General features: G+C 43.0%; 1 protein-coding gene across 2 annotated transcripts; it reads left to right on the top strand.

Annotated features, from left to right (window-relative positions):
- The first annotated feature begins 3753 nt into the window (after window positions 1-3753).
- Window positions 3754-4322, top strand: LOC114209382 (NADH dehydrogenase [ubiquinone] 1 alpha subcomplex subunit 5-like). Of its 2 annotated transcripts, none has more exons than XM_028103423.1 (2): window positions 3754-3852; window positions 4062-4322. In XM_028103423.1, the coding sequence occupies exons 1-2, from the start codon at window positions 3754-3756 to the stop codon at window positions 4320-4322; spliced, it is 360 nt and encodes a 119-aa protein (XP_027959224.1). The 2 variants fall into 2 exon arrangements, with proteins under 2 accessions (XP_027959224.1, XP_027959223.1); XM_028103422.1 differs by having other exon boundaries at window positions 3754-3876; window positions 4080-4322.
- Window positions 4323-13276: the final 8954 nt, after the last annotated feature.

The raw sequence follows: 13276 nt of genomic DNA, 5'->3' as shown, positions 1-13276 counted from the left end.
TGATTTACTTGCACAGGAAAAACTGAGACGAAGATTTACAGATGAAGAGTCCAATTTGCTTGAGTTTGAGGCCTCGATAACAGAATGAGATTTCCAGGCATGAGATTATTAAGAACGCAGGTAACTTTTATTCTCTAGCCTCCCTTCTCTACTCTTTGAATCAAATTTTGCCCTTCCACCCTGTGTTAGATTGAAGGCATCGATGATCTCAATTAATTTAATGGCCTCTATCCATACCCCTGTCCAACAACCTGTAGTTCCTGCCCACCCTAACTTGGGTCGGGCTTGTGACTTGCTTTGGCCAGTACAATGAGGCAGAGGTGATGATGTGATGATTCTGAGTGTAGACCGCAAGAAGCTTTGCATGTTTCTGCTTCCTCTCCGGCTTCCCTCTGGTCACCATGACAACATGTCTGAGTTTGGGGCATGCTCCATGTGAGGCCACCCGGAGGAGAGCTGAGTCATTTTAGCCATCATGGAGCACTGAGCTCCCAGTGGACCTGCCAACGACCACAGACTGAGCCTACACAAAATCTGGCCAAACTAGATCAGTAGAACTACCTGCCAACCCATCGCCTCCTGAGAAACAAGTTATTTTTTTTTAATTATAGGATTTTTTTAAAAGATTTTATTTATTTATTTGAGAGAGAGAGAATGAGAGATAGAGAGCACGAGAGGGAAGAGGGTCAGAGGGAGAAGCAGACTCCCCGCTGAGCAGGGAGCCCGATGCGGGACTCGATCCCGGGACTCCAGGATCATGACCTGAGCCGAAGGCAGTCGCTTAACCAACTGAGCCACCCAGGCGCCCGAAACAAGTTATTTTTTAAAAAAAGATTTATTTATTTACTTTCGAGAGAGAGAGAGTGCATGAGCAGAAGGAGCAGAGGGAGAGGGAGAGTGAATCTCAGACTCCACGCTGAGTGCAGAACCAGAAGCTGGGCTCGATCCCAGGACCCTGAGATCACGACTTGAGCCGAAACCAGGAGTCAGGCACTTAACCGACTGCATCACCCAGGCGTCCCAAAACAATCGTTTTTTAAACCCATATGTTTTGAGATGGTTATGCCGTCATAGCTAACTGCTTCACATCCTATATTCATAATACTAATAGGATAAGATGATAGAAGCTCCTCCCATGGGCTATTACTTTTTAACTGTTGTCAGCCATTTGAGCTAAATGAATGTACTTTGAGAGTGTCTTCAGTTTCAGTAAGTGACGATGGGGAACTTAGGGAGTGTAGCGGAATCATCGTGGGATAATAGTTCCATATACTTCAGGATCCGATTATCATTAGAAATAAGAAAAAACAGTTTTAAAATCAGGTAGATGACGTCTGTTAAAGATCTCAAAGCTGTAGTTGGTAGACCTACAAACTGTTGCCATGACATCCCCAAACCATCATACCCACGCTCTCGGGTAGAGCTCCCACTCCCCTGTTTGGCTGTACCCACTGCTAGCTCTTCTTTGGTCTTTTTTTTTTTTTTTTTAAGATTTTATTTATTTATTTGACACAGAGAGACATAGCAAGAGAGGGAACACAAACAGGGGGAGTGGGAGAGGGAGAAGCAGGCTTCCCATGGAGCAGGGAGCCCGATGTGGGGCTCGATCCCAGGACCCCGGGATCATGACCTAAGCCGAAGGCAGACGCTTAATGACTGAGCCACCCAGTGCCGCTTCTCGGGTCTTTCTACGGAAGTCCTTCTTCTGACCCCTCCATGAGCTGCACCCGAGGGCTTTGCATTGAAGGGGCTGCGCCAACAAAGCTGGTCTCCAACCCTGCCTCATGCCTCAGGCATTAGGCCCTCTGACCCACTGAGGGTTTAGTATTTGTGTACTCTAGTTTTCTTTTCTGCAAAATGGTGATGGCGAAGATAAGGCTTTTAAGAAAGTTAGTCCAAGGTTCTTTTGATCACTGGTAGAGATAGTTTCTGCTGATTTAGAAACTTTGTGTTATGGGCCAAAGCTTTAGCAAATATTAACTCTCATTTTACTGCCCTTATTATTAACAGCCAGATAAATGGAAGTTCGGAGATTTGACATGATGTGGATGGATCCAAAGTCACACACATGACTGGAAGCAAAGCCATAAATATAGTAATAGTTTGTACTTTAGAAAAAAATGGAAAATCTGTCTCCCTTTTCTTGGTAGGGATATGTAACATAGTGATTCTTAGGCTGGTCCTCATAAATCACATGTGAGCCCTTCAGACCCAGGAAGGAACTTGAGGCCTACCAGGGGCATCTTATCAACCTGAAAAGCCTATTGTTGACCCCTCATTAACTCGTTGATTCATCTTTAAGGAAAATAGCAGGAATAGGCACTCAGATGGGAAAGTTGGGGCAAACAGTTTCATAGTAACGGTAGGTTTTATAACAACGAGCTCCAGGCCAGGTGACTTTATCCCCTTTGTGCTTGGTTTTCTCATCTATAAAATGTGTGCATGGAGCCAGTCAGTGTTTTCCTAAACTCTGTGGACGATTTCTCTAGCCTGTGTGAAAGTCAGGAAATGCTGCATACAAGGTCTGTCCCTTAAAGACCTTTGTGAAGGTCTGTATTCGAGAAATCTGTTCAACTTTATTAACTCAGGCTTAATAGAGATTCTGGAAACCTCTTAAGACCCTATAGGAAGAATCTCATTTTGGAAATGTGGAGGCAGATGATAACCATGACTTCCTATGGCTGCAAAGACATCTGAACTAATAGAAAGATTTTGGTTCTATTGCAATTTACTGCCAAGTCCATTTTTTACCCAGGAAGGAAATAGGAAAAATAAATCATATTTTCTTGATTGTCTGCTCTGTGTCAGACACTTAGATATTTTATGTAGTCCTTCTTTCTTTCTTTTTTTTCTTTTTAAGAGAGAGAGAAATCTTGCATGTGAGTGGGAGGCGGGAGGGGCACAGGGAGAGCGAGAGAGAATCTTAAGCAGACTCCACACCCAGTGCAGAGCCTGATGTGGGGCTCGATCTCATGACCCCCAGATCATGACCTGAGCCAAAATCAAGAGTCTGTTGCTTAACCAACGGAGCCACCCAGCCACCCCCTTATTTAGTTTTTGCAATACCATATAGAATATTATTATTCTCACCAATATTGATCTTAATGACATCATTTTTTTCCATAACCAGTACAGGCTTTCCTCTACAGAGAGAGGAACAGGAGAGCATCAATGTAGAGTCAGTGGGCTCGGTCCCTGATACTCTTTCCTATCTGTACACATTCTCTAGGTGACATTATCCAGCTGTTAAATAATATTTATATGATGTGATATTTATAGGATATGAGAGGCTATTATCCAGGCTTTAAATAATATTATATGCTGATGATTATTAACTCTCATAATTCCCCTCTGACTGTTCCCATACTAAATAAACATCTCAAACTTTGTGTGACCAAACCAGTGTTTTAAATTGAGAGTTTTCCTCTAGACTTTTCCTGGAGTTTTCCTCTGGACCTGTTTTACCCTTCGTAATTGGTCTCCCCATCTACCTCATTGATCAAACGGGAATTGAGGCGTTGCTGATTTCTCTCACACCCTCATTCCCCACATGCAGTCCATCAGCAAGTCCTACCAGAACACTCCAGAATGTGACCCCTTCTCTCCATGGCTGTGCCTATTTCTAGTCAAGTGACCGTCATCGCCCATGCAGACAATTCCTGCCACGTTCCGGTTGTGCTCTCGGCTTCCATTTGTGTCCCCTTTGCAATCAGGAGCCGAGATGATCTAAAAAATAAGTACATAGGCGCTCTCATGGTGGGTTTGCTGAGGAAGACCGCTTGCCTGGTGGGATTGGTTATATGTGAGAGTCCACACAGACGGCTAACAATGTTGTACACAAAGACTCTTGATGTTCTTTTTTTTTTTTTTTTAAAGGTATTTATTTGTTTGACAGAGAGAGAGACAGTGAGAGAGGGAACACAAGCAGGGGGGGTGGGAGAGGGAGAAGCAGGCTTCCCGCGGAGCAGGGAGCCCAACGCGGGGCTTGATCCCAGGACCCCGGGATCATGACCTGAGCCGAAGGCAGACGCTTAACGACTGAGCCACCCAGGTGCCCCTAGACTCTTGATGTTCTTGAGCAAATCCCTAAAAATGCAGCCTATAGCTTGTATGCAAAACAGATTGCAAATGAGAAGTGGAGTCTGGTTAAAGTGGAGCTAGATGTTAAGAAATTAGAAGACCAACTTCAGGGTGGCCAACTAGCTGAGGGGATACTTGAGGCTGCAAATGAAGTAAGTCTGGCAGGAAAAATGATACACTGGAAACCACGGGAGCCTTTGGTGGAAGAGCCTCCTGTCAACCAGTGGAAATGGCCAATGTAATCATTAAATGACTAGTGTGTTGATGGGAAACTGATGTAATTAAATCTTCTCTTACTATAAATAAATAAGACCATGTTGCTTTCCTCCTTAAAACCTTCTGGTGATTTCCCATTTCATGTATATGGAGATTGCAGTCTCTGGCCTTGACAAGGTCTCTCTTCGTTCGTGTCTCCAACCTCATGTGGCTGATGCTTCCCTACCTTGGCTTCCTTCCTGACCTGCCGTGTACCAGGCTTGTCCAACCCCAGGTTGCTGCCCTTGCTGTACTCCCTGCCTGGATGGCTCTTCTTATCATCATTTATTCTTGGTCCACATGCTGCCTCCTCAGGGATGCCTTCCCTGACCACCTTGTCCACACTAATCCCACCTTGTGCAGAAACTATCACCTCATTCTGCTTCACTTTTTGGAAGAGTTGTCACTCTCCTTATTTTATTCGTTTATTTGCTACCCGCCTCCATATTTCTCTCAACTAGAAATATAAGTCCAGGAGACCTTCCATCTTCTTGTTGTGTTCAACCCCATATCTCCCCGCTAGTGTGTATCAAAGTGCCTGGTACATACAGTTACTCAGTAGATATTTATAGGATTGATAAAATAAATGTTATTTGTTTTGTTCATCTTTCCAGTCATTTCTGTTCAGTGCATATTTAAAAATAACTGCATGGAAGGTTACATACAGTGACCTCAAGCAGATTTCAAAGAAATGGACTATACAGAGAAATTTTTAAATGACATTATCTGTATGGGATTTTTTTAATGTGCCAAAGCTCTGAGAAAGAAGAGAGGACCAAACTGTTAAAAAGTTGTCAAATACTTTTGCACTGAGGCAGTGGGAGTTTGGAAAGGATAAATGTGATTCTGGTGTAGTTTTGAAGTCATGGTTTTTGGGAAAGGGCAGGGATCGAAAAACTACAGATGGCTAAATATGGCTTTCGGGACTTGTCACATAATTGTTCTTTGTCCAGTCACTCCTTGCTGTTGAGGCCGGTACTCACAGTGGATTTTCTTCTTCCAGACATTGCACTTGGAAGGGAAGATGCGAAGGGAAAGAGGGGGGACAGTGCTGAAATAGCCCCCTCCAAGGTCCCTGCAGAACAAGACAATTTGTTATAACCTAAATAAATTCAAGGAGAAAGTGCCACACTGATACTGAGTGGAATATTTATGTTGGTGTGATATACCCCTTTTCTAAAAGTTGGGGAGTTGTGGAGGATAGAGAGAAAAGGGAAATATACTTACTGTACTCTTGAAGCAAACTATGCCGGAGTGGAAATTTTCATCTTTGAAATTCTGGTGCCACCCAGTGGTGAATGAATCCTGTTTTAGAGTCATTTTCTTAACAGGTTGTCCTCAAGCTTTCTGCTCTCTGAACCACACTGTGAGCTTGTACAAATACCCCCACTCCTATAGATTTCAGAATTCTACAGGTTTGATGCGGGGCTTGGGCATCAGAGTTCTGAAAACGAGTTTCCCAGGTGATTCTGTCCAATTTTCGGTTGGCTCTTTTAACAAATATAATCATACATCAGGGGACTCTCCATGGAGGTGTTTCTGGTTGTCTTGCAGTAAGTTTGTCCTAGAAAGAGCAACCTGGCCACAGATCAGTTTAATTGAGGTAACAGTGTCTGAAAGCAGAAGCTTCAGTAATTCATGGAGATCCAAGGTTTGCATGACCACCTCAGGGGCTCCAGCGATGTCCCAGGAGACCTTTTATCTAAGACTGCAGACTCAGAATAGCAGGTGTGGCTGGCACAGTGATTCATGTGTGCTTGGCTGCCCTCAGATTTCAGCTGTGGCTCTCCTAGACAGTTCCGTGCAGGCTTCCACTCCTTTTAAGGTGATAAGGTTCCCCTTCAAGTGCCTCACCTAATGCCCCAGGATTTCCTTGGGGGCTGTAGGTGCTGTACGGAACTTTGTAGGTTATGGCATATGCCCAGCTTGGAAGCACAGGGGAGGTTAACACATCTGGGAGCAACCCTAGATCAGTGGGAAAGGGGACCAATGGGGCAATACTCCTGCCTCTTCTGCTTCGGGGTAGGGCCTCATGAAGGGTTATGAAGGGTAGGCTCAGGACTCTATCCCATTTGCAGAAGTGTGGTCGAAAGGAAGAGTGGTGGCAGGGAGAAGTTTAATTAGGATCTTAGGTGTATTTGTCTTAGGTGGTAACAGGGAAGCGGGATGGGTTTGGGAAGTAAATGGGGGGAGAGGCAGATACTAGGAGTTAGGTATAGTTGCTCCAATTTGAAATAAATTGGGACTAAATTAGGTGGAAAACTGAAGTAGAAATGTGGGATAGGAGACCAGATAGTGAAACCCCAACTCTACTAGCCTGTTTTCCTCACTGAGTGGGTATGTTACATCATGAAATGGGTTCTGGGTACCTCTCTCGTTGACCTGTTGATGTGTCACAAACCCCCCTCAAATTTAGGGGCTTACATGAGCAATTCATTGTTGTTGTTCTTCATAAAGTTGGGCTGGGCTCAGCTGGGCATTTTCTTCTGCGGCTCTTACCTGGGGCATATGCACATAGTTGTTGTCTTCTGCATGCTTGTTGGTTGGTGTATCAGTCAGGGTTCTCCAGAGAAACAGAACCAATAGAATATATGTAGATATACACGAGGAGATTTATTATAGGGATTGGCTCAGGCAGTTATGGAGGCTGAGAAGTCCCACAGTCTGCCATCTGCAAGCCGGAGAGCCAGGGAGGCTGGTGGTATAATTCAGTCCAAGCCTGAAGGCTGAGAACCAGGAGCTCCAGTGTCTGAGGGCAGGGGAACATGGATGTCCCAGCTGAAAAAGAAGGAGAAGCTGTCCTTTCTTCCTCTTTCTGTCCCAGCAGATTGGACGCTGCCTGCCCCCACTGGTGAGCTCAGATCTCTTCACTCAATCTACTGAGTCAAATGCTAATCTCTTCCAGAAACATCCTCACAGACACACCAGGACATGTTTTACTAGCTATCTGGGCATCTGTGAGGTCGGTCAGGTTGATACAATTACCCATCAGGGACTGCAGCCCAGAGAGCTTGTCTTTGCTCCACACGCTGTCTTCCCCCAGGAGGCTAGCAGAAGCTTTCTCCTGTGGAGGCAGCAGATCCAGGGGGGTGGCCTCAAAGTGGCAAGGCTCTTGAAGCCTGAACTCAGAGCCACATTCATCCCATCTTCCTCATTCTGTCGGTCAAAGCAATCACAAGGTGACTCACTTGTGGGGAAGTAGACTCAGTCTCCTGATGGAAAGAGCTAAAATAATTTAAGACCACTTTTAATTTACTACCGTATATTTGGGTAGCCAATGAAATGAACTTTGGATGCCCTCTTATATTGGATTTGGTTTTAAAACCAGAAATAAATAAATAACAAACAAACAAACAAACCAGAAATCAGACTACTCATGTGGTGACCAATCACACCTACCGTCTCTCTTCTGTGGTAAATATCCCTACATGCTTATTCCCGTTCCTGATAAATAGTTTAAATCTGTGACAACTTGAGTTAACCTTCTCTAAGTGGAAGGGTTTAGGGAAAAGCTTAGATTAAAAAAATTTTCCCCAGATTCACTGGAATCAATTAGTCTATTTTATTTATTTTATTTATTTGTTTTTTAAAGATTTTATTTATTTGACAGGGAGAGAGATAGCGAGAGCAGGAACACAAGCAGGGGGAGTGGGAGAGGGAGAAGCAGGCTTCCCGCAGAGCGGGGAGCCCGATGTGGGACTCGATCCCAGGACCCTGGGACCATGACCTGAGCCGAAGGCAGATGCTTAACCCACTGAGCCACCCAGGTGCCCCAATTAATCTATTTTAAAAACTATAGTAAATGTACCTCAAATGAGTTGTATTAAAACTAGTGAAAGTTTGGGCGCCTGGGTGGCTCAGTTGTTAAGCGTCTGCCTTCAGCTCAGGTCATGGTCCCAGGGTCCTGGGATCGAGCCCCGCGTCGGGCTCCCCGCTCTGCGGGAAGCCTGCTTCTCCCTCTCCTACTCCCCCTGCTTGTGTTCCCTCTCTCACTGTCTCTCTCTCTCTGTTGAAAAATAAATAAAATCTTTAAAAAAAAAAAACTAGTGAAAGTTTTTTTTCGTGAATTAGGATTTTTTGTTAAGGGAGAAGAAAAGGGTATTTTTATATTCAGTATATGGCACTGATATTTATGAGATTATTTTGATAATTGCCCTAATAAACATTATCATAATGGAATAAAAATAATTTATGTTTTAAATGCATGTAACTTTATGAAGCACTAGTAAAAATTTCTGTATCTTAAATATTAGAATTAGCTGGTAGCAATAGTTATTAATTTTATAAACTTCTGTGACATGGTAGCTCACTGTAATGGAAATCCAAAAACTTACTTTTTTATTGAAAGAAAACCTTTAATAATCTGTGTTTAAAGAAGAAAGCTTTTAATAACCTGTGTTTAAAAAGAAGCAGAAACAGAGGGCCCCTGGATGGCTTGGTCGGTAGCATGTGTGACTCTTAATCTCAGGGTTGCAGGTTCAAGCCCCACGTTGGGTGTAGAGATTACTTAAAAATGAAAGTATCTTGAAAAACATAAGATAAGATAAAAGAGGCAGAAACAGAATGAAAATGCCTTTTTATGTGAGGAATTGTTGGTCATGTACCATACAGTGTGAGAAAAGGTGTGGCAAAACCCGGTCGTCCGCAGAGGTGTGGCCTTCAGAACAGCTGCAGAATGGCAGAAGCAAGAAAAAAAGCGAGAATTTGTGAAAGAGATGAGAGCAAAGACAGCCTGAATCAAAATCTTTTCCAAAGGGCCAATTTTATTTGCTTTTGAACCAAGATAGATGTTCCAGTTCTGGGCATTTCTTTCCAAGACCATTCTTCTGGCTTATCTCACAGGGCTCTTTTCGCTGTTCCATTTCTTGCCTCAAAAAGCTGCTTCTTAACAGTTGACTTCAGGTTATTTCAAAAGGTCATCTTTTTCACTGTTTCCTCTTTTGGCTAAAGCTTTTATATTTTAACACCAAGCGCCACGTGTCTCAAAGTGTTTTCCTCAGAAGGCTGGCTTGTTTGTGTAGATGCTCCTGAAACAAACAAACAAACAAAAAAACCCCCAAACCCAAAAAACCAAACCAAAACAAAAAAGAAAGAAAGAAAAAAAGAGAGCTTCTGTGGAGGAATGACGAGAAGCAAATTCTTGGCACATGCAAAAACAAAGATGCATCTCAGGAAGATCATTTGGAGCAAAAGAAACCAGACACAAGAGTGTATGCTGTATTGAGTCCCTTTATGTAAAGTTCAGAAAAACCACAAAGCTAATGTACCAGAATATGAGTTACTTAAGTAGGTAGGCTGGAGAGAGCAGGCAAGAGCAGCTTTGGGGGTACTGTGTATGATTTACGTCCTGGTGACGTTGGTGGGCTTCCTTTGCGCACATTTACTGAGCTGTGCACTTAGGATTTGTGCATGTCTCGATTTCTTTGTTACAGTTCTTTAAAAAGTGAAACAGTAAAGGAAACATGGTTCTTCTCACTGACTTAAGGGAAGTCTGAGTTTGGGTATGTCTAGTGGTTTGTTAAGGAAAGGATCGTTAAGTTGGCAACATTTGTATGTTTTTCAGACTCACGTTATCACAGTGTTGATTTTGATTTCATTGGGTTTCAGTGTCCATATGAACCACGCTTAGGAGGCCAAGCATCCAATAAATCAGTGGCAATTAGGAACAGCACAAGAACGGTACAAAGCAATGCAGAACACCACATGATTAGTATTGCAGTGCTGTTAAGACTGTATCTTATCGAAAAAACAATTGTCATGCTTCACTAAGCCTAAGAGGAAAATAGAAACTAAATATTGATATCACCGAAACCAGTGTTATCTAGACATCTTCTCTCTCTCTCTCTCTCTTTTGTTTCCTGAAAACGCTATCTAAGACTAAGTCATTTGATATTTCTTGGTGGATTGTTCAGCAGAAAGTTCTGTGTTATTTCTTGGAAAAGGAAAAGGAAAGGAAGTCATAAAGACTGGTAAAGTTAATGAAATGTTTCACATTTGCCAATATTCACATTTAACTGTTACCTCTATATTGTTGCCCGACTTTTATTGTTTTCCGTAACAGTATTGATGGCTCTCTCACATTGTGTACCTCTTCCAGGAGTTTTCGATTATCATGGGATGTTGGACATAATGCCTGAATTCATCATTCCCTCCTTACAATAGAAAGAGTTCAAATGTTATCAGTGATACCATCCTTTAGACTCTATCCCTTGCATACAAGCTGGAAGTTAGTGGAGAAAACGTAGATTAGCAATGTCAATTGCTGCTGATGTATCAGGGCTGCAGCTGTAGCGGTGGAAATGCACTTCATCCTTGGGACTCAGAACTTCAGCTGCACTGAATGTTTGATCCCATCCAATTGTATGCCTGGTCCATAGGTTGAAGGATTGACTTCACCTCAACAAACATTTATTGAGGGAAGGTTAATGTACAAAACATTAGGGATAAAGCCAGGATTGTGAGAGAGGTAAATATTTACATAAAAAATCATAATACAATATGATGAATGCCATTGTATAGAAATAGAGAAATGGCTTCCTAGACAGAGAAAAGAGAGCAGCTAACTCTGCTCTTGGCACCAAAGGCTGTGGAGGAGGATATTAAAAAGAGAGGTGAGAATTAGCCATGTGGACCAGGTGGGGAAGGACATTCCAGGAATGCGCAGAGGCTCGAGTTTCTGGGGAGCGAGCAGGAAGTGGTGAGAAGTCTGTTAGACTTCTAGACTAAGAGAAGGCTGGGGGGGGACGGGACTGCTGGGAATGGGGCAAGAATCCCAGGTTAGGTTCTGGGAGGGTCTTGGATGCCCTGGGAAGGAGTTTGGATTTTACTCAAAGAGTAGTAGGAGGGCTGTGAAAAGGGGAGTAGCACGATCCTCCCTGTGTTTCAGGAGGGGGTAAGATCGGCTGTGATGTGGAAAATGCATCATAGTGGGGAAAACAGACAGGAAGGCCACTTAGGAACTGTTGGAATGATCAACACTCTGAACCAGACTAAAGAAGCAACTTCTCAGAAGGCAGGATTCATCCTGGATTTCAACAAGTTATGGCATGTAGATGATGGAATACTGTACGAGCATGAGAACAATAATGCTGATCAATTTTAATGATGTCGAAGGATGTTCAAAAGATATTGTTGAATAAAAAAACTTTACAAAAACACAAGCAATGCAATTCAGAACACCCCCCTCCCCCTGTCGATCCATCCATACCTCTACAGAGATAAAAGACAGAGAATATACTGTATGAAAATATTAACAATAATATTTACTAGCTAGTAGGCTTTTGGGTAATTTGAGAAAAAGCAACTCAGTTGCCCAGTTAAGGATATAGTATGGAGGAGCTTAGAAAAATGTTTTCTTTTTCTTATTCAGACCCTATTGAAACCTAGTGGATAGTCTGGCATTTCAGGAGGAGAGGGGTGTTTGGAGAACCAAGAGGAGTATATAGAAGGGTCAAAAGACACAAATAAAATAGAAACAGAAATGGAAAAATAGGGCGCCTGGGTGGCTCAGTTGGTTAAGCGACTGCCTTCGGCTCAGGTCATGATCCTGGAGTCTTGGGATCGAGTCCCGCGTCGGGCTCCCTGCTCCACGGGAAGCCTGCCTCTCCCTCTCCCCCTCCTTCTGCTGGTGTTCCCTCTCTCGCTGTGTCTCCCTCTATCAAATAAATAAATAAAATCTTTAAAAAAAATAAAGTTTATCTCTGGATGCTTTTCGAATTGTTTCTTGTTGTCAGAGCCTAAGGAGGTTGCTTTGTGAAGGTGGTGGTGGTGGTTTGAATGGCCTGTTTAAGGACTCTTCAGTCGTTAAATCCTCCAGCTGTAGGATTCCTTGTGTCGTCTGGTTCCACTGTTACCACTATATGAAGGGGACTAATAGTCTTATATTACCCCTTGTAAGTACTCTTTTTCTGCGTGTTTCACAAAATAAAATCGCCCACAGATGCAAGATTGATAGAATTGATGTTTTTGGATAAGACACATGGCGTTGTGTGGGGCCAAATTGGTTTTACTGATTCAGAAGAGAACCTTATAGAAGGGTAGGGGTTTGAAAAGGTAGCTATGGGAAGGAGGAGGGATTTAGGATAGAAAGAGAAAAAAAGAATAGAATCAATCACTGAGGTAATTTGCAGGGGGATAAATGTATTTCTGATGAAAAAGGTTAGTAGTCATGCTGCCATTTTTTATTTCCTGTTACAAGAAAATGAGGTTCAAAGGAAGAGGGACCAATATTAAATTAAGTCAGTCAACCAAGCCCACCTTGGGTTTGTAATATGTGTTTATGAGGAATCATTTCTTGAAAGTGCTCATCCTCCTGGGTCCTCGGATGAACTAAGTTCACCTCCTTTGCTTTTTTAGATCTCAGGCCTTGGTTTACATATTGATCTCCACCACTCATTCTTTCAACAGTACTTCTTTCTGGTTATTTAACTTCTCTTTGCTTTGGTTCCTTCATTTTTAAAGGTATAGGGTTACCTTCGATTTTTTTTAAAAAATTAAATATCATGGACCCCTTGAAGCAGGTAAGCTTAGAGCTTTGCTGGTTGAAGTTGTGGTAGAAAGGCAGAGTTCACCTGGCTCTTCTCACTCTCCCAAGTGCTCCGCAAAGGGTCATCCACGGAGCCAGGTTTGAAAACCACTGGACCTGAATCTGCTCATCCCAGAGTCAGGAGAGGTTGTTGTGGCCTGGAGTTATCTTAGGGACGGTTAAGACGTGTGTGGAGATGATATTTTGCTTTTCCACATTACATTTTCAGCTGGTTTTCTTAACAAGAAACATTTGTATAACTGTGGTCCTCTAGTAGTTGGGCACCCAGGATCAGTTCTTGTGTTGGAGAAAATGAAATGTAGCTCTCAGAGGCAGGACAGCAGTTTTCCTGACCTGCCACTGCCTTGCTGAGTGCTCTTTTGAAAATTGCTCAAGATCGTCACACCTCATTCCCCC

Source organism: Eumetopias jubatus, unplaced genomic scaffold, assembly GCF_037043125.1.
Source record: "Eumetopias jubatus isolate StellerSeaLion01/CBP00866 unplaced genomic scaffold, mEumJub1_p1.0 scaffold_5, whole genome shotgun sequence".
NCBI lineage: Eukaryota > Metazoa > Chordata > Mammalia > Carnivora > Otariidae > Eumetopias > Eumetopias jubatus.
The sequence above is the reverse complement of the archived record's forward strand: the minus strand, read 5'-3'. Positions and strand labels throughout refer to the sequence as shown.

Excerpts from the sequence above, each read along its gene's own strand:
- LOC114209382 (XM_028103422.1), top strand. The coding sequence starts at position 3,754 with ATGGTGGGTTTGCTGAGGAAGACCGCTTGCCTGGTGGGATTGGTTATA. Across the intron at positions 3,877-4,079 it reads TTTTTTTTTTTTTTTTAAAG|CAAATCCCTAAAAATGCAGC; the intron begins GTATTTATTTGT and ends GATGTTCTTGAG.